The sequence below is a fragment of the Peromyscus eremicus genome, chromosome 10, assembly GCF_949786415.1.
Source record: "Peromyscus eremicus chromosome 10, PerEre_H2_v1, whole genome shotgun sequence".
In the NCBI taxonomy this organism is placed as follows: Eukaryota; Metazoa; Chordata; class Mammalia; order Rodentia; family Cricetidae; genus Peromyscus; species Peromyscus eremicus.
Window position 1 is genome coordinate 78,387,693 of NC_081426.1, and position 16,449 is coordinate 78,404,141.

At 36.8% G+C, this 16,449-nt stretch overlaps 1 protein-coding gene across 1 annotated transcript; it reads right to left on the reverse strand.

The window, feature by feature from the left end:
- Positions 1-713: 713 nt before the first annotated feature.
- Positions 714-16,308, reverse strand: LOC131920730 (UDP-glucuronosyltransferase 2B7-like). The gene is made up of 6 exons (XM_059275165.1): positions 15,585-16,308; positions 14,590-14,738; positions 8,699-8,830; positions 6,509-6,596; positions 3,631-3,850; positions 714-990 (listed from the first exon to the last, which is right to left on the reverse strand). The coding sequence occupies exons 1-6, from the start codon at positions 16,306-16,308 to the stop codon at positions 714-716; spliced, it is 1,590 nt and encodes a 529-aa protein (XP_059131148.1).
- Between the last annotated feature and the right edge of the window lie 141 nt (positions 16,309-16,449).

Consider the following 16,449-nt stretch of genomic DNA (forward strand, 5'->3'; position numbering starts at 1 on the left):
TTCACTTTATATTCATTGTTATTGTTGGTACTGTTGTTGATGGTGGTGGCGGTGTATGAGTGTGTATGTGTGTGTATGCTATGTGTGTATATAGGCACATGGCCATGTGTGTGCAGAGACACAGATTTAAGGCACAGAACAGTTCTGTGATGTTGAATCTCTCCTTTCACAATCTGTGGGTTCTGGGGCTTGAACTCAGGTTGACAGGTTTGTGTGACCCATGCGCCTACCAGCTGAAACATCTTGCTGCCCTTCATGTTTGTTTCTATAATATCATCTTTTTTTCTTATAGAATTGGGTTCGTTATATCTCAAAGCCTCTGTCCTCTACTTTGGTAGTTTAAATAAAATCTGCCTTGTCACTTTTTAAATAGATCATTCTTTTGACAGACATTGGTAGTCGATTTCATTCCACTTTATTTAAAAAATGATATCTCTGAAAAATTCACAATAAAAACTTCAGGCTTCCTAATCTTCTCCCATAAACAAGATGGTGTGTCCATGGTTATCATTGTTCTCAGGATTATCACATCAGTAAATCAGCACAAAATGAGTTATATGATGAAATAAGTATTTTAAATGGTTAATTTCTTAATTTTTAAAGAGTAAAATATATAGATAAGTCAAGTATCCCTATATCTCCTAAAACAAGAAGCACCTGATACACAGTGCTAGAACTGAATGGAAGAGTCTTGCCTTCGTTCTTAAAGAACTCTACTCCTTTTTCTTCTTCCCAGTCTTTACAAAGAATCGGTAAACAATCAAGCAGCACTTTACAGCAAGGAAAGCCAAGGCTGCCACACAGACGAGTAGGAATCCAACCACATCCAGAGAGTGGTACTGGTACCAGCTGAGGTTATAGGCAAGTGGCTTCAGATGCTTGGCCCCTTTGTGGCGCATGACAAACTCAATCCAGAAGACGGCTCTGTCCAGGGGCTTTATAGGCTGGTCATGGTGAATGGTTGACAACCACATCACATTCTCTTTATAGCTAAAGGGAGATATGATGGGCATTGACTTACAGAATGAAGATGAAAACATATGTGTATAAATTTCTGTGTATCATAAAGATCATATGGAAGTATAAAGAAAAGTATGTATTCATCACAGTAAAGCTCTTATTAAATAATGTATCACCTAGAACTTCTTCAACACACAGGATTTAAACAATAAGAGAAATGCTAGGAAAAGTAAATATTCATAAATAAGAGATTGGACCCAGTTAACATCCCAAAGCAAAATGTACAAAATCAAAATGAGCTATGCTTTGAAGTTTTGAAACATGAGTCACTTAGAAAGCAAATACTAGTGTAGCTGGTATGAAGAATTCAGAACAGTAGAACAATTTGGAGATGCACAACCAATGCATGCCATTTTAACTGTGATCCATATCTGAGCAAAGTTGATAAGGCATTGGGATTGATGAGGAACTGGCATTGACCACTTATCAGTGCTTATTGATTATAAACATAGATATGCAATGATTGTTCATTTACTAGCTTCTTCTTAGTAAAAGAAATTTACTAATTTCTTTTCATAAATTTCTTATTCTAGTTGTTAACTGTTAGATGAAAATAATAAAATTATATTTTCCTTTATTTGTAGGAAAATGTTTTTGACTCTAGGAACACTATGAATCATTCTTACTGTAAACTAGAATTAGAGTAAATTATTGCAATTACTGTTCATGCTTTTCTTTTATGTGTTGTGACTTTTCAATATTGAGTATATTCAATATTTTACACTGAAACATTAGGTATTTGATTCTAGTGGTGAAATGATTTCAGACCAGGATACATGGGAAAGGTGTCTATTTAAGGACATGTCTCATCAAGTTTAAAGCTTAACACGCTGTATCATAACAGAGTACCAATGGTAATGGAGGCAACCTCCTTTCTTGTTTTTTATAATATATTAGAGAAATGCAACCCTTATATACACAGAGAGAAGACAATGTTTTTCATACAAAGTCAGAAATAGTAATGTATTTTTTGTTATACAGGATATGAGGCCTACAATAAGGATGTTGCACAGTTTACTCAAGACTAATACAGTATGTGTCATAAGCCTTTAAAATGTATCATCTATTTAAGAAATCAACTTCATCTAGTACCATCATTATGTCTATTAAGGATTAGAAATATAGGTAAGTATACACACAAGAGGATTTTTACCTAATCATCAAGAAAAATATTTTCAAAAACCGTAAAAAGAAAATTTGTTTCACAGAATGCTTATTAGAATAACTAAAATTTGTTTCAATTGAGTTAACTTGCTTTAAAATGTATCTGTTGTTCTTTTGTCATCATTCTTTCTCTTTGTCTCTCTCTCTGTCTCTGTCTCTCTTTCTGTCTCTCTCTGTCTCTGTCTCTGTCTGTCTGTCTCTCTCTCCTTGGGGGGTTTTAAGACAGGGTTCCTCTGTGTAGCAGGCCTAGCTGTCCTTAAACTTGCTTTGTAGACCAGGCAGGCCCCAAACTCACAGAAATCCACCTGCCTCTGCCTCCTGAGTGCTGGGATTAAAGGCATACACCACCTCTGCCCAGTTATAATTTCTTTCTTTCTTTCCTCTCCTCTCTCTTTTTCTCTCTCCTTCCTTCCTCCCTACCTTCCTCCCTTTCTTTCTTCCTTCCTTTCTTTTTCTTTCTTCCTTCCTTCCTTTTTTCATTTTTTTCTTTCTTTCTTTCTCTCTTTCTTTCTTTCTTTCTTTCTTTCTTTCTTTCTTTCTTCCCCATTACAGTTCTAAACAAAATTTTTATGCATGAAATAAATGTATAATATTTTTGGTGAAAGAAAGACTATAATGAAGAAGCATAATTTGATTTAAGGTTCTGAAGTATTTTGGAAAGAAAATCATTATTGTGTAAGATATTTGGCAATTGAACAGCAATTTGCCAAATTCTTTCTTTCAAATCAATTTTTAAAAATTACATAATTCTTCTAAACAAGGCAACCACAACTTAAAAATCTAAGGATATGAACTATTTATAACTACAATCCTCTTTTTTGATGTTATTAATTGGATAAAAATCAAAGCTCTATTTTTTAACCACAGATCAGCAATAGAATCAAATATTGGCGAATACAAATTTGTAAAATTAAATATAATTGGAATCAGAGATTAATGTTATCTTACTGGTTAACAAAAAGCCATTTTGAGGAGATTTTTTTAAGTAAACGAAAAATAGTGGCTCTGTTCATTTGCTTCACTATACTACAATTTCAACTATCAGTGGGTATTTTAACAAATAAAACTGTGTTTATTATAAATTAAATCTCTTATAATTTTTTTTAGTAAAACAATTTTGAAGTACTTTGGTCTAGGGTGTTGGCATGTATTTTTTATTCTAGAACTTTATAGGATGAAAGAGGAAGACATCAAGTTAAATCCAGACTCTGTCTAAAATAAAATAATGAGAAAACACATTGACATTCCCTCACCATCCAATGTAGGTCTTTGTATGTATCATTGTTTCTTTAGGTTAATTGCTGCTCTCTGGACCTTCTGGTGAGAAGTTATCTATATTAAATAGGCTAGTGGCATAGCTCAGTGACAGGATAGTTGCTCAGCATGCATGTGTAAAGTCCTGGGTTCTGATACAAGACAAATAAATAGATACATGGTTATACTCACGAAGGGTTGTTAACGACTGTCTTCAGTGCATTAAGCAAATCTGCACTTGTCATTGTATGAAAGTCAACTGCAACAGCTGCTCCTTTGGCCACCATGTGAGCAACATTATCATGTTGTTCTGCAAATAAAGGAATGCCAACCATGGGAATCCCATGATGGATTGCCTCATAAATACCGTTGGCTCCACCATGAGTTACAAAAGCTTTAGTTTTTGGATGACCTAGGATCAGAAAACATATTAAATGCAACTCTTAGATATAAGTAAAAATCTATAATAAAGTGATCAAAGGGGCAGGACATTTTTTAACATAAAAATTAAATTGAATTCCTTAAATTCCTTTAATATCTCAGAGCAAAAATCACCCAGGTACACGGTAGTGTAACAGAGAGAGTTGCAACTACTGTTTTCTTTTAAATGTGATGCTAGGGTTTACAGAAGAATTAGTTGAGAGATTAATGACAGATGTGGCATGAGATGACACTAGAACAATGGGAAGTGATTTTCAGTTGAACACACAGAGTACATACCAAATGGAAGGAAATAAATGTCTAAGGATGCCATGTGTTTGTTATAACTTACTGACCTAAGGAGTTCATATGTTCTTAGTGCCACCTATCTCTCTCTTGCTTCTTCTTTCCATTACCTCTTCCCGGGGTAACAAATGGAACCAAAGGTGCTTGAGGAATCAACAGGAGACATTATTGTGTAGGCTTGCTTATCAGTACATACATACTCATGTGTGCGCATGTGTGTGTGGAGAGGGTAGGGCTGGAAGAAGTTTTGCCGAGTGTGGTGATGCTGGCAGTCTCAGGAACCATAGACTGTTATCAAAACATCCAGTGCCAGAAATGGAAAACTTCACTATCAGTTGTTGGTTGTGGGGGGGGGGGATGGTCTGTGTCCAAGACTCTTCCCAAACTATATAGACCCTAGCCATTGTCCTTGACTGCTTTCCAGAACTGGAAGATAAGACCCTATTTGTAATTGGAAGATTTCTGTGTCCTGGCCGGCCGGTGGTCAGGACAAATTCTCCCACTCACATCCTCCAAGTAAACACACAGAGGCTTATATTAATAATAACTGCTTGGCCATTTGCTTAGGCTTATTACTGACTAGCTCTTACACATAAGTTAACCCATAATTTTTAAATATGTCTAGCCATGTGGCTTGGTACCTTTTCTCAGTTCTGCCTTGTCATCTTGCTTCCTCTGTGTCTGACTGGCAACTCCTGACTCTGCTGTTCTTCTTTCCAGAATTCTCCTCTCTGCTTGCCCCGCCTATACTTTCTGCCTGGCTACTGGTCAATCAGCATTTTATTTATCAACTATTCAGAGCAACACATATTCACAGCATACAAAACAACATCCCACAGCACCTATTGATGAAGACATTATACTCTTCAGACATAGGACCTGGAGGAATTGACATGCAATTGACTTAGAAACTTCCTCTCTTAGGACTTTCATAGTATTAGAGCATGCTACATAAGATCTCTAGGGAGAAATGTAATCAATAGTCCTATCAGCTTTTAAGTCTATGAATTTTAACAATGACTAGCATGGCAAGATATCAATAATGGCCAAATATTGGCACTTTTATCTTAGGATTAACCAAGGGTTGTTTAATTAGGTTTGAGGTCAGCTCAGTAGTAAGAAATTCATGTGTGGTATTGTAAACCTAACCAACTATCCATGTCTGGAGAGATCATAGACCCCAAAGGAAAACCTTCTACTGCCATTTTCCAAAACAAGTATAATTTCTAACTACATTCTAAACACTTATCCTTATAACCAAAATAAGTGTAGCTCTCACACCTCATTCAAATGCTTCCATTGCAGCAAGTGGACAGTATTGCAGAGATCCACAGCTGGTCAAAATGAAGAGAATAAATGAACATTGGATGCCCAAGATCAATCAGTATACTTACAGCAGCTAAACTTCTAAATCAAAGGCTGTGGAAACATTTTGGAAAAGGTGTGAGAAGAGTGTAAGAGCCAGAGGACCAGGATACCTGGTGGAAGAAAGTGTTTTGGAGATATTATAGGGATGGTGCATCCATGAAATCTTAACAAAGTGGTTGCCTAAATAGGACCTGCACAATGACAGTACCAGTGGACCTGCCAACATAGTTGGGGGAAGTTTCACAGAGTCCTATTCCTAGAGAAAAAGATATGGACAATCAATGGCTGCCATGATGGAAGAGCCAGGTTTCTCCAGTGTGAAGCCCCTGATGTATTATCCAATACTCCATTGTCAGCCCTAAGCACATGTATATAACAAGGAACAATAAATGGACTCAGTGGGATGGTGAGATGGTAGGGGGCAAAGCAGGAGATGAAGGAGGGAGAGAGCAGGCTGAAAAATGATGTAAATATAGTACTAATATGTGATTTTCTCAACATTGAAATATTTCACAAAAGAGCAATAATAACTAACACATTTACTAAGCCTGATACAAGGCTTTTTAAGGCATCCAGGACAACCATGTAATCAGAGTGTTATATTGTTTCATAATAAACATTGTGAATTTTTTCTGGTGGAAAATATTGTCATTGATAATTAAAAAGGACTATTGTTTCTTAGTTGTTTCTTTCAATTTTTTTTAAAAATTCCTATTTTAGAAAAGGGGACAAGTGTAAAATTGAATCCAAGGTATGTACAAAACGCTCTCTGTAAGAGGCAGTCACTTTTACAATGCACACATTGTTTCTGGGATAGAAAAATACAATGTCAGCTCATATTTCATTTTCTTTCAAGTTAAAAATCAATATTTTAAAATTGGTTTTATTTTTGTGTTTTCTAAAAAGAATCAGTTTGCTTCCTATTGCTCTATAGTCTGTGACTCATGTTTTCAATATTTGTTTCCCAGAGTCTTACCTAAAAGATCATTCTGAGGCATCCACTTGAAGACCCTAGTATTGGGTCCTAAGGTGTCTGGCTTCTTGCCCTCAAATCTCCAAAGAACCTGTTAGAGATTGGATAATAATTTATACCAGGATTCAAAACTTAAAACATAGTATTTAAAAAGTTAGATGGTGCTTAGCTAAATACCGTTCACAGCCCGGGTGCTGGAAACCAGGAAAAGAGACTTTAGACAATAAGAACTATCAAAAAAGTGAGATGGAGCATGACATCATCGATTGTATTTCTCTTTATACTTAGTCAGTTGGATGTCACCATGATTTTTCCATGTGCAGTTACATACATACATGAGAGAGTTAATGAAATGTGAATGTATTTAAGAAAAGTTCATGTGGTCATAATTCAGGTACAAGGAAGAATGATTAAACTTTATGTGTATTTGCTATAATACTTCTAATTTCCCACTTTATATTCATGCCAATTTAAAATAACCCCAGATTTTACTTATAGTTATCTGCCCTATGTTATTTTAATAGAATTTGGCATTTTTTAATTATTATTATTTTTTGAGACTATTCCATATTCACAATTTTCTCTGTTTAGAGGTTTTTTGGAAAAGGTGTCATCATGGAGAATCAGAGAACGAGTCATCTGTCCATCCTATCCTGACAATGATCTCACAGAGTATAGATGTTTAAATTGTCCACTAACTGCCAGTGATGTGGTTGCTGGCAGAGCATTTCCACAGGACATAAAGGTCCACACGCTTGCTTGCACCCTTCTGCATATTCAGAAGGTGCTGCCACTACCATGAAAATAGCAAAAACAGAGAGTGACTTTGACATATTTTTTTTTAAACAAACAAGAAATAAAATCTAATATTCCTTATCTTTTGGTGAGAAATTGGTTTTACTTAGGAATCATAAGAAGCGTAGAGCATCTCATCACATGAGTCACATTACTGTCAGTTAGACAGAGTATTCCTTTCATATAGAAAAGGAAGCTGGTTTGCTGCTCATAAGTGATAGTAGTTGTAGAAAAAAGAACAAAATCCTAATAGTGCCGCGTTGGTTCCATATGATAGATTGCACAACATTTCGAGGTTAATATGCTTTTTGAAATCCAAAGCAATTCTAAAGCCAGACCACACAAATGGCACTAATTTTAGAAATCCCAAACTACCCTCATAAATTGGAGCTCCACCTACTTGTTTAATGTCTGTTTGCTGCAAGATGTTTAAACTTAACTTCAGGATCTCAAGGAAAAGCAGCACAAGCAACTTCAGGGAGACTTCATGTGATAGAAAGCTAAAGTCTAGTTTCTAAGTACTCCAGATTAAAGTTCCTCTGTGGTAAATTATCTTCATATGCCTTATGAAGAGAGCCAGCTGGACCTTTTCTGGCATCAAGCTTATTTCTATTGGACTATCTCTTATTTCCCCATTTGTTCCTAAGTGATAGATATTTTACTCTACTGGGTTAGAGACATAGTCCCATGAATGATGTTTGATTATGCATGGTTCACCGTAAGGACAGGGACCACTCCACCCTCTCTTTTACATCTTCCTGTTAGGGGTTTTGGCAGGTCCTAGAAGGGCCAATTCTTCCTTTGATTTTTTGAATGAACATGGTACAAAAGGACTGAGGTGCTAACCTTCTTCTCCCTTTCTCTGAAAAGTCTCCTGAATGGTAACTAAGCAACCCTAGTCCAGAAATCTCATAAAGAGGGAAGGGTTACCTGGGAAGTGTAGATGCTACTACAAGTCTAGAAGTCTACTATATGCTACACCACAGACATTTTTTCAATATCTGCTAATAAAGTTATTAAATAAAATTTCATTTCCGTTAAATGTCTAGATTTGAACAAGGCTCAAGAAAAAGGAGTAAGTGAATATTGAGAATTTAGTTTTTTGTTTAATTTTGCTTATAGTATCATCAGAATAGAAAAATTTAGACTGTGCTCACTCACCATGCTTCTCTGTGATCATGATGTTTATGTCAATGTTATTGTCAATCAAAAACATATTCTGTAGAATCTGCTATATTTATCTTTATTTTTAACTGACTTATCTTTATTTTTTAACTGACTTTATTTTCAGGCAAATCATAATACTTCATTTTACATAAAGGATACTTCCAGTATCAGATCTTTCCAGATGTTAATAAATTCAGTAGATAATTGCCTTCCTTGAGGGCACCATCTTACCTTTTGTGGAATCTGTGCCAGGGCTGATGCAATTGTGTTGGCTCGTTCTTGTGTTATGTTTCTGATCATCGACCCCAGAGAAAATACCACCACACCATGTTCCCCAGAGCTCTGTGCAAACTCTTCCATTTCCTGTGGATACAGAAATTGTTTTACTACTAAAAATCAACAGAAGATGAAACTCTATTTAAATTGCCATTAAACTAGGAGAAAAATGAAGTATTATAGGACTGATAAGTACTACTGGTCAAGCACACAAAAGAAAATCATTGCTGTCTTAATCATTCATGGGGAACAGCACTATATATATTCCCATCTTTGAGCAACAAGTATTCCAAATATTATATTCTGAAAAAATTAAAATTGCAATATGTCCATCATATGAGGTGATCAGAAAGTTGTAATCCTCATTTACATTTCTTTCTTTCTTTTTTTTTTTAAATTTTTATTTTGCAATACAATTCAGTTCTACATATCAGCCACAGATTCCCTTGTTCTCCCCCCTCCCGCCCCCCTCACCTTCCCCCCAGCCCGCCCCCCATTCCAATCTCCTCCAGGGCAAAGCCTTCCCCACAGACTGAGATCAACCTGGTGGACTCAGTCCAGGTAGGTCCAGTCCCCTCCTCCCACGCCGAGCCAAGGGACCCTGCATAGGCCCCAGGTTTCAAACAGCCGACTCATGCAATGAGCACAGGACCCGGTGCCACTGCCTGGATGCCTCCCAAACAGATCAGGCCAATCAACTGTCTCACCCACTCTGAGGGCCTGATCCAGTTGGTGACCCCTCAGCCATTGGTTCATATTTCATGTGTTTCCGTTCGTTTGGCTATTTGTCTCTGTGCTTTATCCAACCTTGGTCTCAACAATTCTCGCTCATATAAACCCTCCTCATTCTCGCTAATTGGACTCCCAGAGATCCACCTGGGGCCTAGTCATGGATCTCTGCATCCAGATCCCTCAGTAGTTGGATGAGGTTTCTAGCACGACAATTAGGGTGTTTGGCCATCCCATCACCAGAGTAGGTCAGTTCGGGCTGTCTCTCGACCATTGCCAGCAGTCTGTTGTGGGGGTATCTTTGTGGATTTCTGTGGGCCTCTCTAGCACTTTGTTTCTTCCTATTCTCACATTTATTTCTTAACCAGAGATAATGTGATTTTTCGCTTTTCTTCATTTTCTGTGACCAGTGGTGATTTAATGTAAATAAGGACAGTGATATAAAACAATTTATTGCTATGACATATATGTATGTAAGTTAGCTTGCACCCTTGTTGATTTAGGGTATTAAAGGATTCTGATAAAACAATTAAAATGTAATATTTACATATGCAATCTGTATAATTATTTTTTGATTTTGTTTGAAGAAGTTATTTTTATTATTTATAAAATCATGATACATATTGATTATACACAAATTAATTTTACTTTATATAGTTCAGATACATATACTATGTAGTATTCATGTATAAGTATTGCAAAGACACTTGATACAATTTATAAATTTCTGATTTTTTTTTTCAGGAAAGAATTCACAAAAGCATTTGATAAATGATGGAAATGCAGGTAATTGTGGAAAAGAAAAATATAAATTTTAACGTTTATTTATACTTAGTGTGTGTTCATGTGTGTGTGTATGTAGTGTGTGTGTGTGTGTGTGTGTGTGTGCACGTGCGCACGCGTGCGTGTGTGTAAAACAGTAACCACAAGAAGGGCAGAAGACAAAAAAACAATCATCAGAAGTTTTCCCTTTCCACCATTTATGTTTATTTCCATGGGTGAAACTCAAGTTATCAGGCCTTTAGTTTAGTCTTTTGCCTGCTGAGCCATCTTTTCAGACTAAATACAGAAATTTTAACACAGAATAAGACAAAGTTTAGAATATATAAATTAGGTTAAAATCTTGTTTGTGAAACATAATAACAACGGTTGTTATAACCAATTATGATCTTTGCATTGTTACACATTGTTTTTCTCATCTGCTTTCCCTTGTTCTAATACTAATAACACTGCCCATTTCTCTTAATGGAAATCGAGGAATCCTTCAAGTACAGTATAAAATGGACAAAACCTACACATGTATGGAATCATCCTTTGATCATGGAAAACTACTGTGTATAGTCTAGATGATTAACATTCAAAACCACTGTTGAATGTTAACTATTTAAAACTATTTCAATGGTCAGTGAGGTGACTCAGTTGGGAGGATTCTTGCTATCAAGTCTGATGACCTGAATTTGATCCTGTAACCCACATGCTAGAAGAAAAAACAGACTTCCTTGAATTTGCCTCTAACATTTGTACATATGCCATGAGGTCCCTCCCTCCACATGCATACACACTAGTATATATGCACACACATACATCACACACAAATTAAAAATAAATGAAAATACTTTAATGTTATGTGCTTGCTCGTGATATAAAAATGAACAACTCTTTGGCTATCATATTATATGTCTTTAAAGAATTCTTACTCTCTATAACTGTTTTACAACTGTTGTGGTGATATATTGTGTCCCCCAATATATTGTGCACCCTAATAAAGCTTATCTGAGGATCAGAGGAAAAAGCCAGTGACTATATTAAACATGGAAGTCAGGCAATGGTAGCGCATGCATTTATTCTTAGCATTTGGGAAGCAGAGATCCATCCGGATCTCTGTGAGTTCAAGGCCACACTGGGGAACAGAGCCAGGCATGATGATACATGCCTTTAATCCCAGCACAAACCGTAGAGGTCTGGAGGTCTGTACAGACAGGCAGGAAGTGATGTAGCTGGGTGGAGAGAGGAAATGATATGGCAGAATGGAAAGGCATAGGAGTGGGTATACAGGAAGTAGGTCTCTTTGAAGGCTGAGGGCTGATAAGGTGGGGTTGGCTGTGGCTTGTCCTATTTCTCTGATTGCTCGGTTTTAACCCCAATACCTTGCTCCGAGTTTTTTAATTATAAGACCATTTAACAATTTGTCTTACAAACTGTGATGTTCATTTCATATCAGATATTATGTCAGAATGATTGGATAATTTACATCTAGTTACTGTTTTCATACACAGGTGGTAAGAATAACTAGATGTTCATGTGCAGTATTTTTTTTTTCCTGTGGTTATTCTGGCAAGGAGCTGTGATGCCAGGACTCCATTCCCCAATGAAGTTTTAGTGGTCTCCTGTAATCTGGCATAAGACAGAAAAACCATCATCAGGCTTCCCAAGGAATGAGCCCCAAACTCATTATCTAATATAGATCTGCTCCTTAAAAACGTGTGCATATGAGCAACACTCAATGGACTCAAACATTGTATTATGTGTTCTCTCTCTCTCTCTCTCTCTCTCTCTCTCTCTCTCTCTCTCTCTCTCTCTCTCTCTCTGTGTGTGTGTGTGTATGTGTGTGTGTGTGTGTGTGTGTAATGACAAAGAAAAACAAACAAAAAAACCTCTGTGTCAATAGAGTAAATGATCCCTTTTATACCCTAACCTACAAAAATGTGAGATCTCAAGTGAGTAGTGCATTAATTTTAGTAGACTGAAAGCAAGGAAATGTTGAGTTTTCTTGTAAAGTAATTGAAGCCAAAAATTCACGATATTGAGAAATGGTCTTCTGCTTATGCTAAGATACTGTTGAAGAATCTTGACAGGTTACATTTTAGGTTTGCACTTTTTACATCCTGTTTCCAAAATTTATACACTTACTTTCCTAAGTATATATGGTATATATCTTTTAGGACACTGCCTGAGAATGTGTTAAAATTCTCATTATTATTGAGGAAGTAAATATAAAGTTTCTTCAAATGTAAGGTAATTACTAGTTTTTGTAAATCATTATGGTTTGAATGCAAATGTCTCCCTTCATGCTCACTGGTAAATCCTTTGGCTGCTGGTCATTACACTTTTTGGGGAGTTTTGGAAATTTTATGAAGGGAAGCCTACTTGACTCCATCAGGTAATTGTTTTCTGTGTTGGGGCCAGTCCAGCTAATGCTCTACTTCCTTCATGGTATGGACAGTTCCTTCCATACACTTCTGCCCCCAATAGGGTCTGCCTTAATCTACGACCAACACCAACAGAGCTGAGTCCTGAAACTTCCAAGTTCATGACCAATATAAATCATTTGGTATTGTGGTTTGTTCTGTCAGGAATGTTGTCTCAGTCTAACAGTAACAACAAATACACCCATGACAAAAATACTCAACATTAACTTGGCATTACCCACTTAGAAGCTGAGATACTTAGTTTCAGTGGTGTCAGTCTTTCTCCCAAAGTCCATATGATCTTGGTACTATTAGACTCTGATTAGATATACTGAGATCTATGAGTATTCTATTCTGTGCTCACCTTTTTGCTATCTAAACTGTAATAGCAGCCTCCTACAGGTTCTTTATTTCCAGTCTTACTTCTGTGCAACCCAATGCAGGGAACTGCACCTTGAAGGTGCTTTTTTTTTTTTTAATTTTAAAGGAAATCTGATTTTTTTATTTTATAATTTAATTTAATTTTACATATCAGCCATGGATTCCTCTGTCCTCCCTCCTCCTGCCCCCCCTCCCCAGCCCACTCCCATTCTCAACTCCTCCAGGGCAAGGACTCCCCTGGGGATTCAGCTCAACCTGGTAGATTCAGTCCAGTCTAGGCCGGTCTAGTCCCCTCCTCCCAGGCTGAGCAAAGTGTCCCTGCATAGGCCCCAGGTTCCAAACAGCCAGCTCATGCACTAAGGACAGGTCCCAGTGCCACTGCCTGGGTGGCCCCTGTAGCAGGAATCTTAACAGTTCTGGCCAACTTCTCAGCTGATCTTGTTTCATCAGACTGGAAGCCTCTGTGTCCTCATACCCCATTGACTCTCAGCTGAACTGTGCTGCTCGAAAGCCTGAAAGCTTAACCAGCCAAATGCTTCTTGTTTCTGGTCTTCGTGCCTTATATATCTTTCCTTTCTACCATCACTCCCTGGGATTAAAGGCTCCGTTTCTGGGATTAAAGGTGTGTGTCACCATGCTTGGCTGTTTCCAATGTGGCCTTGAGCTCACAGAGATCCAGAGTGATTTTTACCTCTGAAATGCTAGGATTAAAGGTGTGAGTGCCACCATTTTCTAGCCTTTGTATCTAGTGGCTGTTCTGTCTCTGATCCCAGATAAGTTTATTAGGGTGCACAATATTTTGGGGAACACAATACTACCACATTCTCCCAAACAGTCCAAGCTAATCAGCTGTCTCACTTATCTGGAGGGCCTTACTTCTCCTCAGTTCACTTCCCTTCTTTGTGGTCTTAATGGCCTAATTAACATTTTAACCACTTACCTATTTTGAACTTTAAATAATATGTTTATCAAAAGCCCCTGTTGTCTATATCTTCTTGCTAAACCACACATGCAGTCCTAATTACTTATCTTCCTATATCATCTTATCCTTATCCTTTGACCTCTCTTTCACATCCTAGGGTTTTTTGTTTTGTTTTTTAAATCAGTGATTTTAGGATGTGTTTTATTATTTCTATTCAATGGTCTCTTTAGATTATAATCACTTCCTTAAATATATTCCATTCAATTTTTGTTGAGTATAGTCTGTCTTTCAAAATGGGTTTGGTTTAGGCAGAAACGTCTCTATGTTGTTTCTCTGCATATCAAGAACTTATTGAGATGTATGTTAATCACTTGACAGTTTTTTCATGAATATGTATCACTTTTTTATAGCATTGAATTGTTTCCCCAAGGTTCTCCTGTTATTCCATAAATGGAAGGAAATGCATAGATTTGTGGCTGTTTTAACCTTGAGCATCCATTTGGCAGGATGCTTTTCCCCACTTCTGATTCTTTCTCACTGGAAGAAAAACTAAAAGAATGGTGTAGAACCATTTTTACTGAAATGAAGTAAAATGAAACGAAACTAAACTATACGGTTGTACTTACCTTAGGCAAGGCTTTGGCAGGTTTGCAGTGGAGTCCTCCAACAAACTCAATGTTTGGTAAAGATGGGCGAGGAAACTCTAAATCCCAGTAGGACCGAATGAGCCACATTTCTGCTTTCTTCATTGTGTCAACCATAGTAGTAGGTCTTCCTAAATAGAGAAATGAGTTGGAGATGGAAGAGCAAAATGGTAATGAAAGTATTGCCACGTGAAAAAAATATATATTGTCTGAAAAGTGTTGGAATAATTTTACTCAAAGAAACAAAGTGATCATTTATGAAACAAATATATTTACTTTATGTACAATGCATACTTGTGGTTTACATAATATATGTAAATTAAAGGTAAACTGAGATGAAATGCTAATATCACCTCAATAATTCAGCAATCCTGTTCATTATATAATTCGCGAAGTCCCTATGTATCTGCCATGCATTTTATTCTTCTCTAAAGCTTCAGAAAAGCAGATACAAATATAAAAGAGCATTCTAGCTCTAGAGTCAAGCTGTCCCACCATAATTATGGACACGACTTTTGCAGGAATCATGTTAGTTTCTACAACAAATAAGCTACCCCTTGACTCTTCCTTTCCTAAGAGGGCTATGCCTGGAAGAATTTCTGGCATCTATCTCTACTTTTCATTTGTATTAGCAATGCACATAATATGTATTTCTTTGTAGAAATATTTACAAATATTATCTGGAAAGTTTTCAGAAAGCATGAGAATAGAAACTTTTGTTCTTGCTTAATTATGGCTTTCTTTCTTAAACTAGGAGATCATGACTGCCAACAATACCAACCAAATATAGTTAGATCCAAGCTTCAGTAGTTTAGGTCTTTAAAATGGAGGTTTGGACATGATGCTGTAGTGAGATTGTTGTGCAGTATTATATTTCATTTAATTATTTCAGCATGAAAGACATGCTTGCACCTAAGAATATCTTTAAGAGCAACGAACGGTAGGCCCTCACCCCGCTGATGAGAGACACAACTTACCTAAAATTTCACTGAAAAATGGATCCCAATCCTTAGCAGGAAATGACTCATAGAAAAAGTCAAAATAAAGCAAACATATCATATTTTCTACCCTCTCCATGAATGTCATTTGGCCACTTAACCCTGACAAAACAATAGGTACATAGGAGGGAGGGAATATAAGTCCTCCACTGTACTTTTCTATTGCGTAGCCATTACCGAAGCGAAGACTGTACACAAAGGGTACTTGGAGTAACTCAGCTATCAGCTCACCACAGGGACCAATAGCATCTGAAAGAACAACATCAAACTTGGATTTCTGTAGTTTTGATATAAGCTGTTTGTTCGAAACTGCTTCTCTACAAAGCTTTAACCACAAATCAGAAAATTGCCCAAACATTATGTTCATCGATGGGTAATATCTCCAACATGTATCTTTTGGCACATCATATACCCACATATTGACCCATTGGGTAAAAAACTTTTCTACTTCATCATTATTGGAAGCTGTAGGAAATGTTTCATATTTAAGACCAGATGGTTTTTTGGGATCGAGAAAGATAGAAGACGAAGGTCTCAGAACAGTCACTTCATGACCCCTTTGTACAAGTTCATCCAGTATTATCTTTAAATTCATCCAGTGACTGTATTCCATTGGCCATACCAACACCTTCCCACAGTTCCCATATCTGAAGTAGCAACTCATCTGCAGCAGGAGCAGAACAGACATCCACTTCACAGGCATCCTGGTAAATTAAAATCCTTCTGCTCACAGTGTGTTTTCTTCTGTCACTACTTTCACTTTTATCTAAGAAGAAATTAGCCCAGAAGTTAATATATAACTTGCATTGATTAAAGCTGGTAACTGAATGACCATCAGCATATT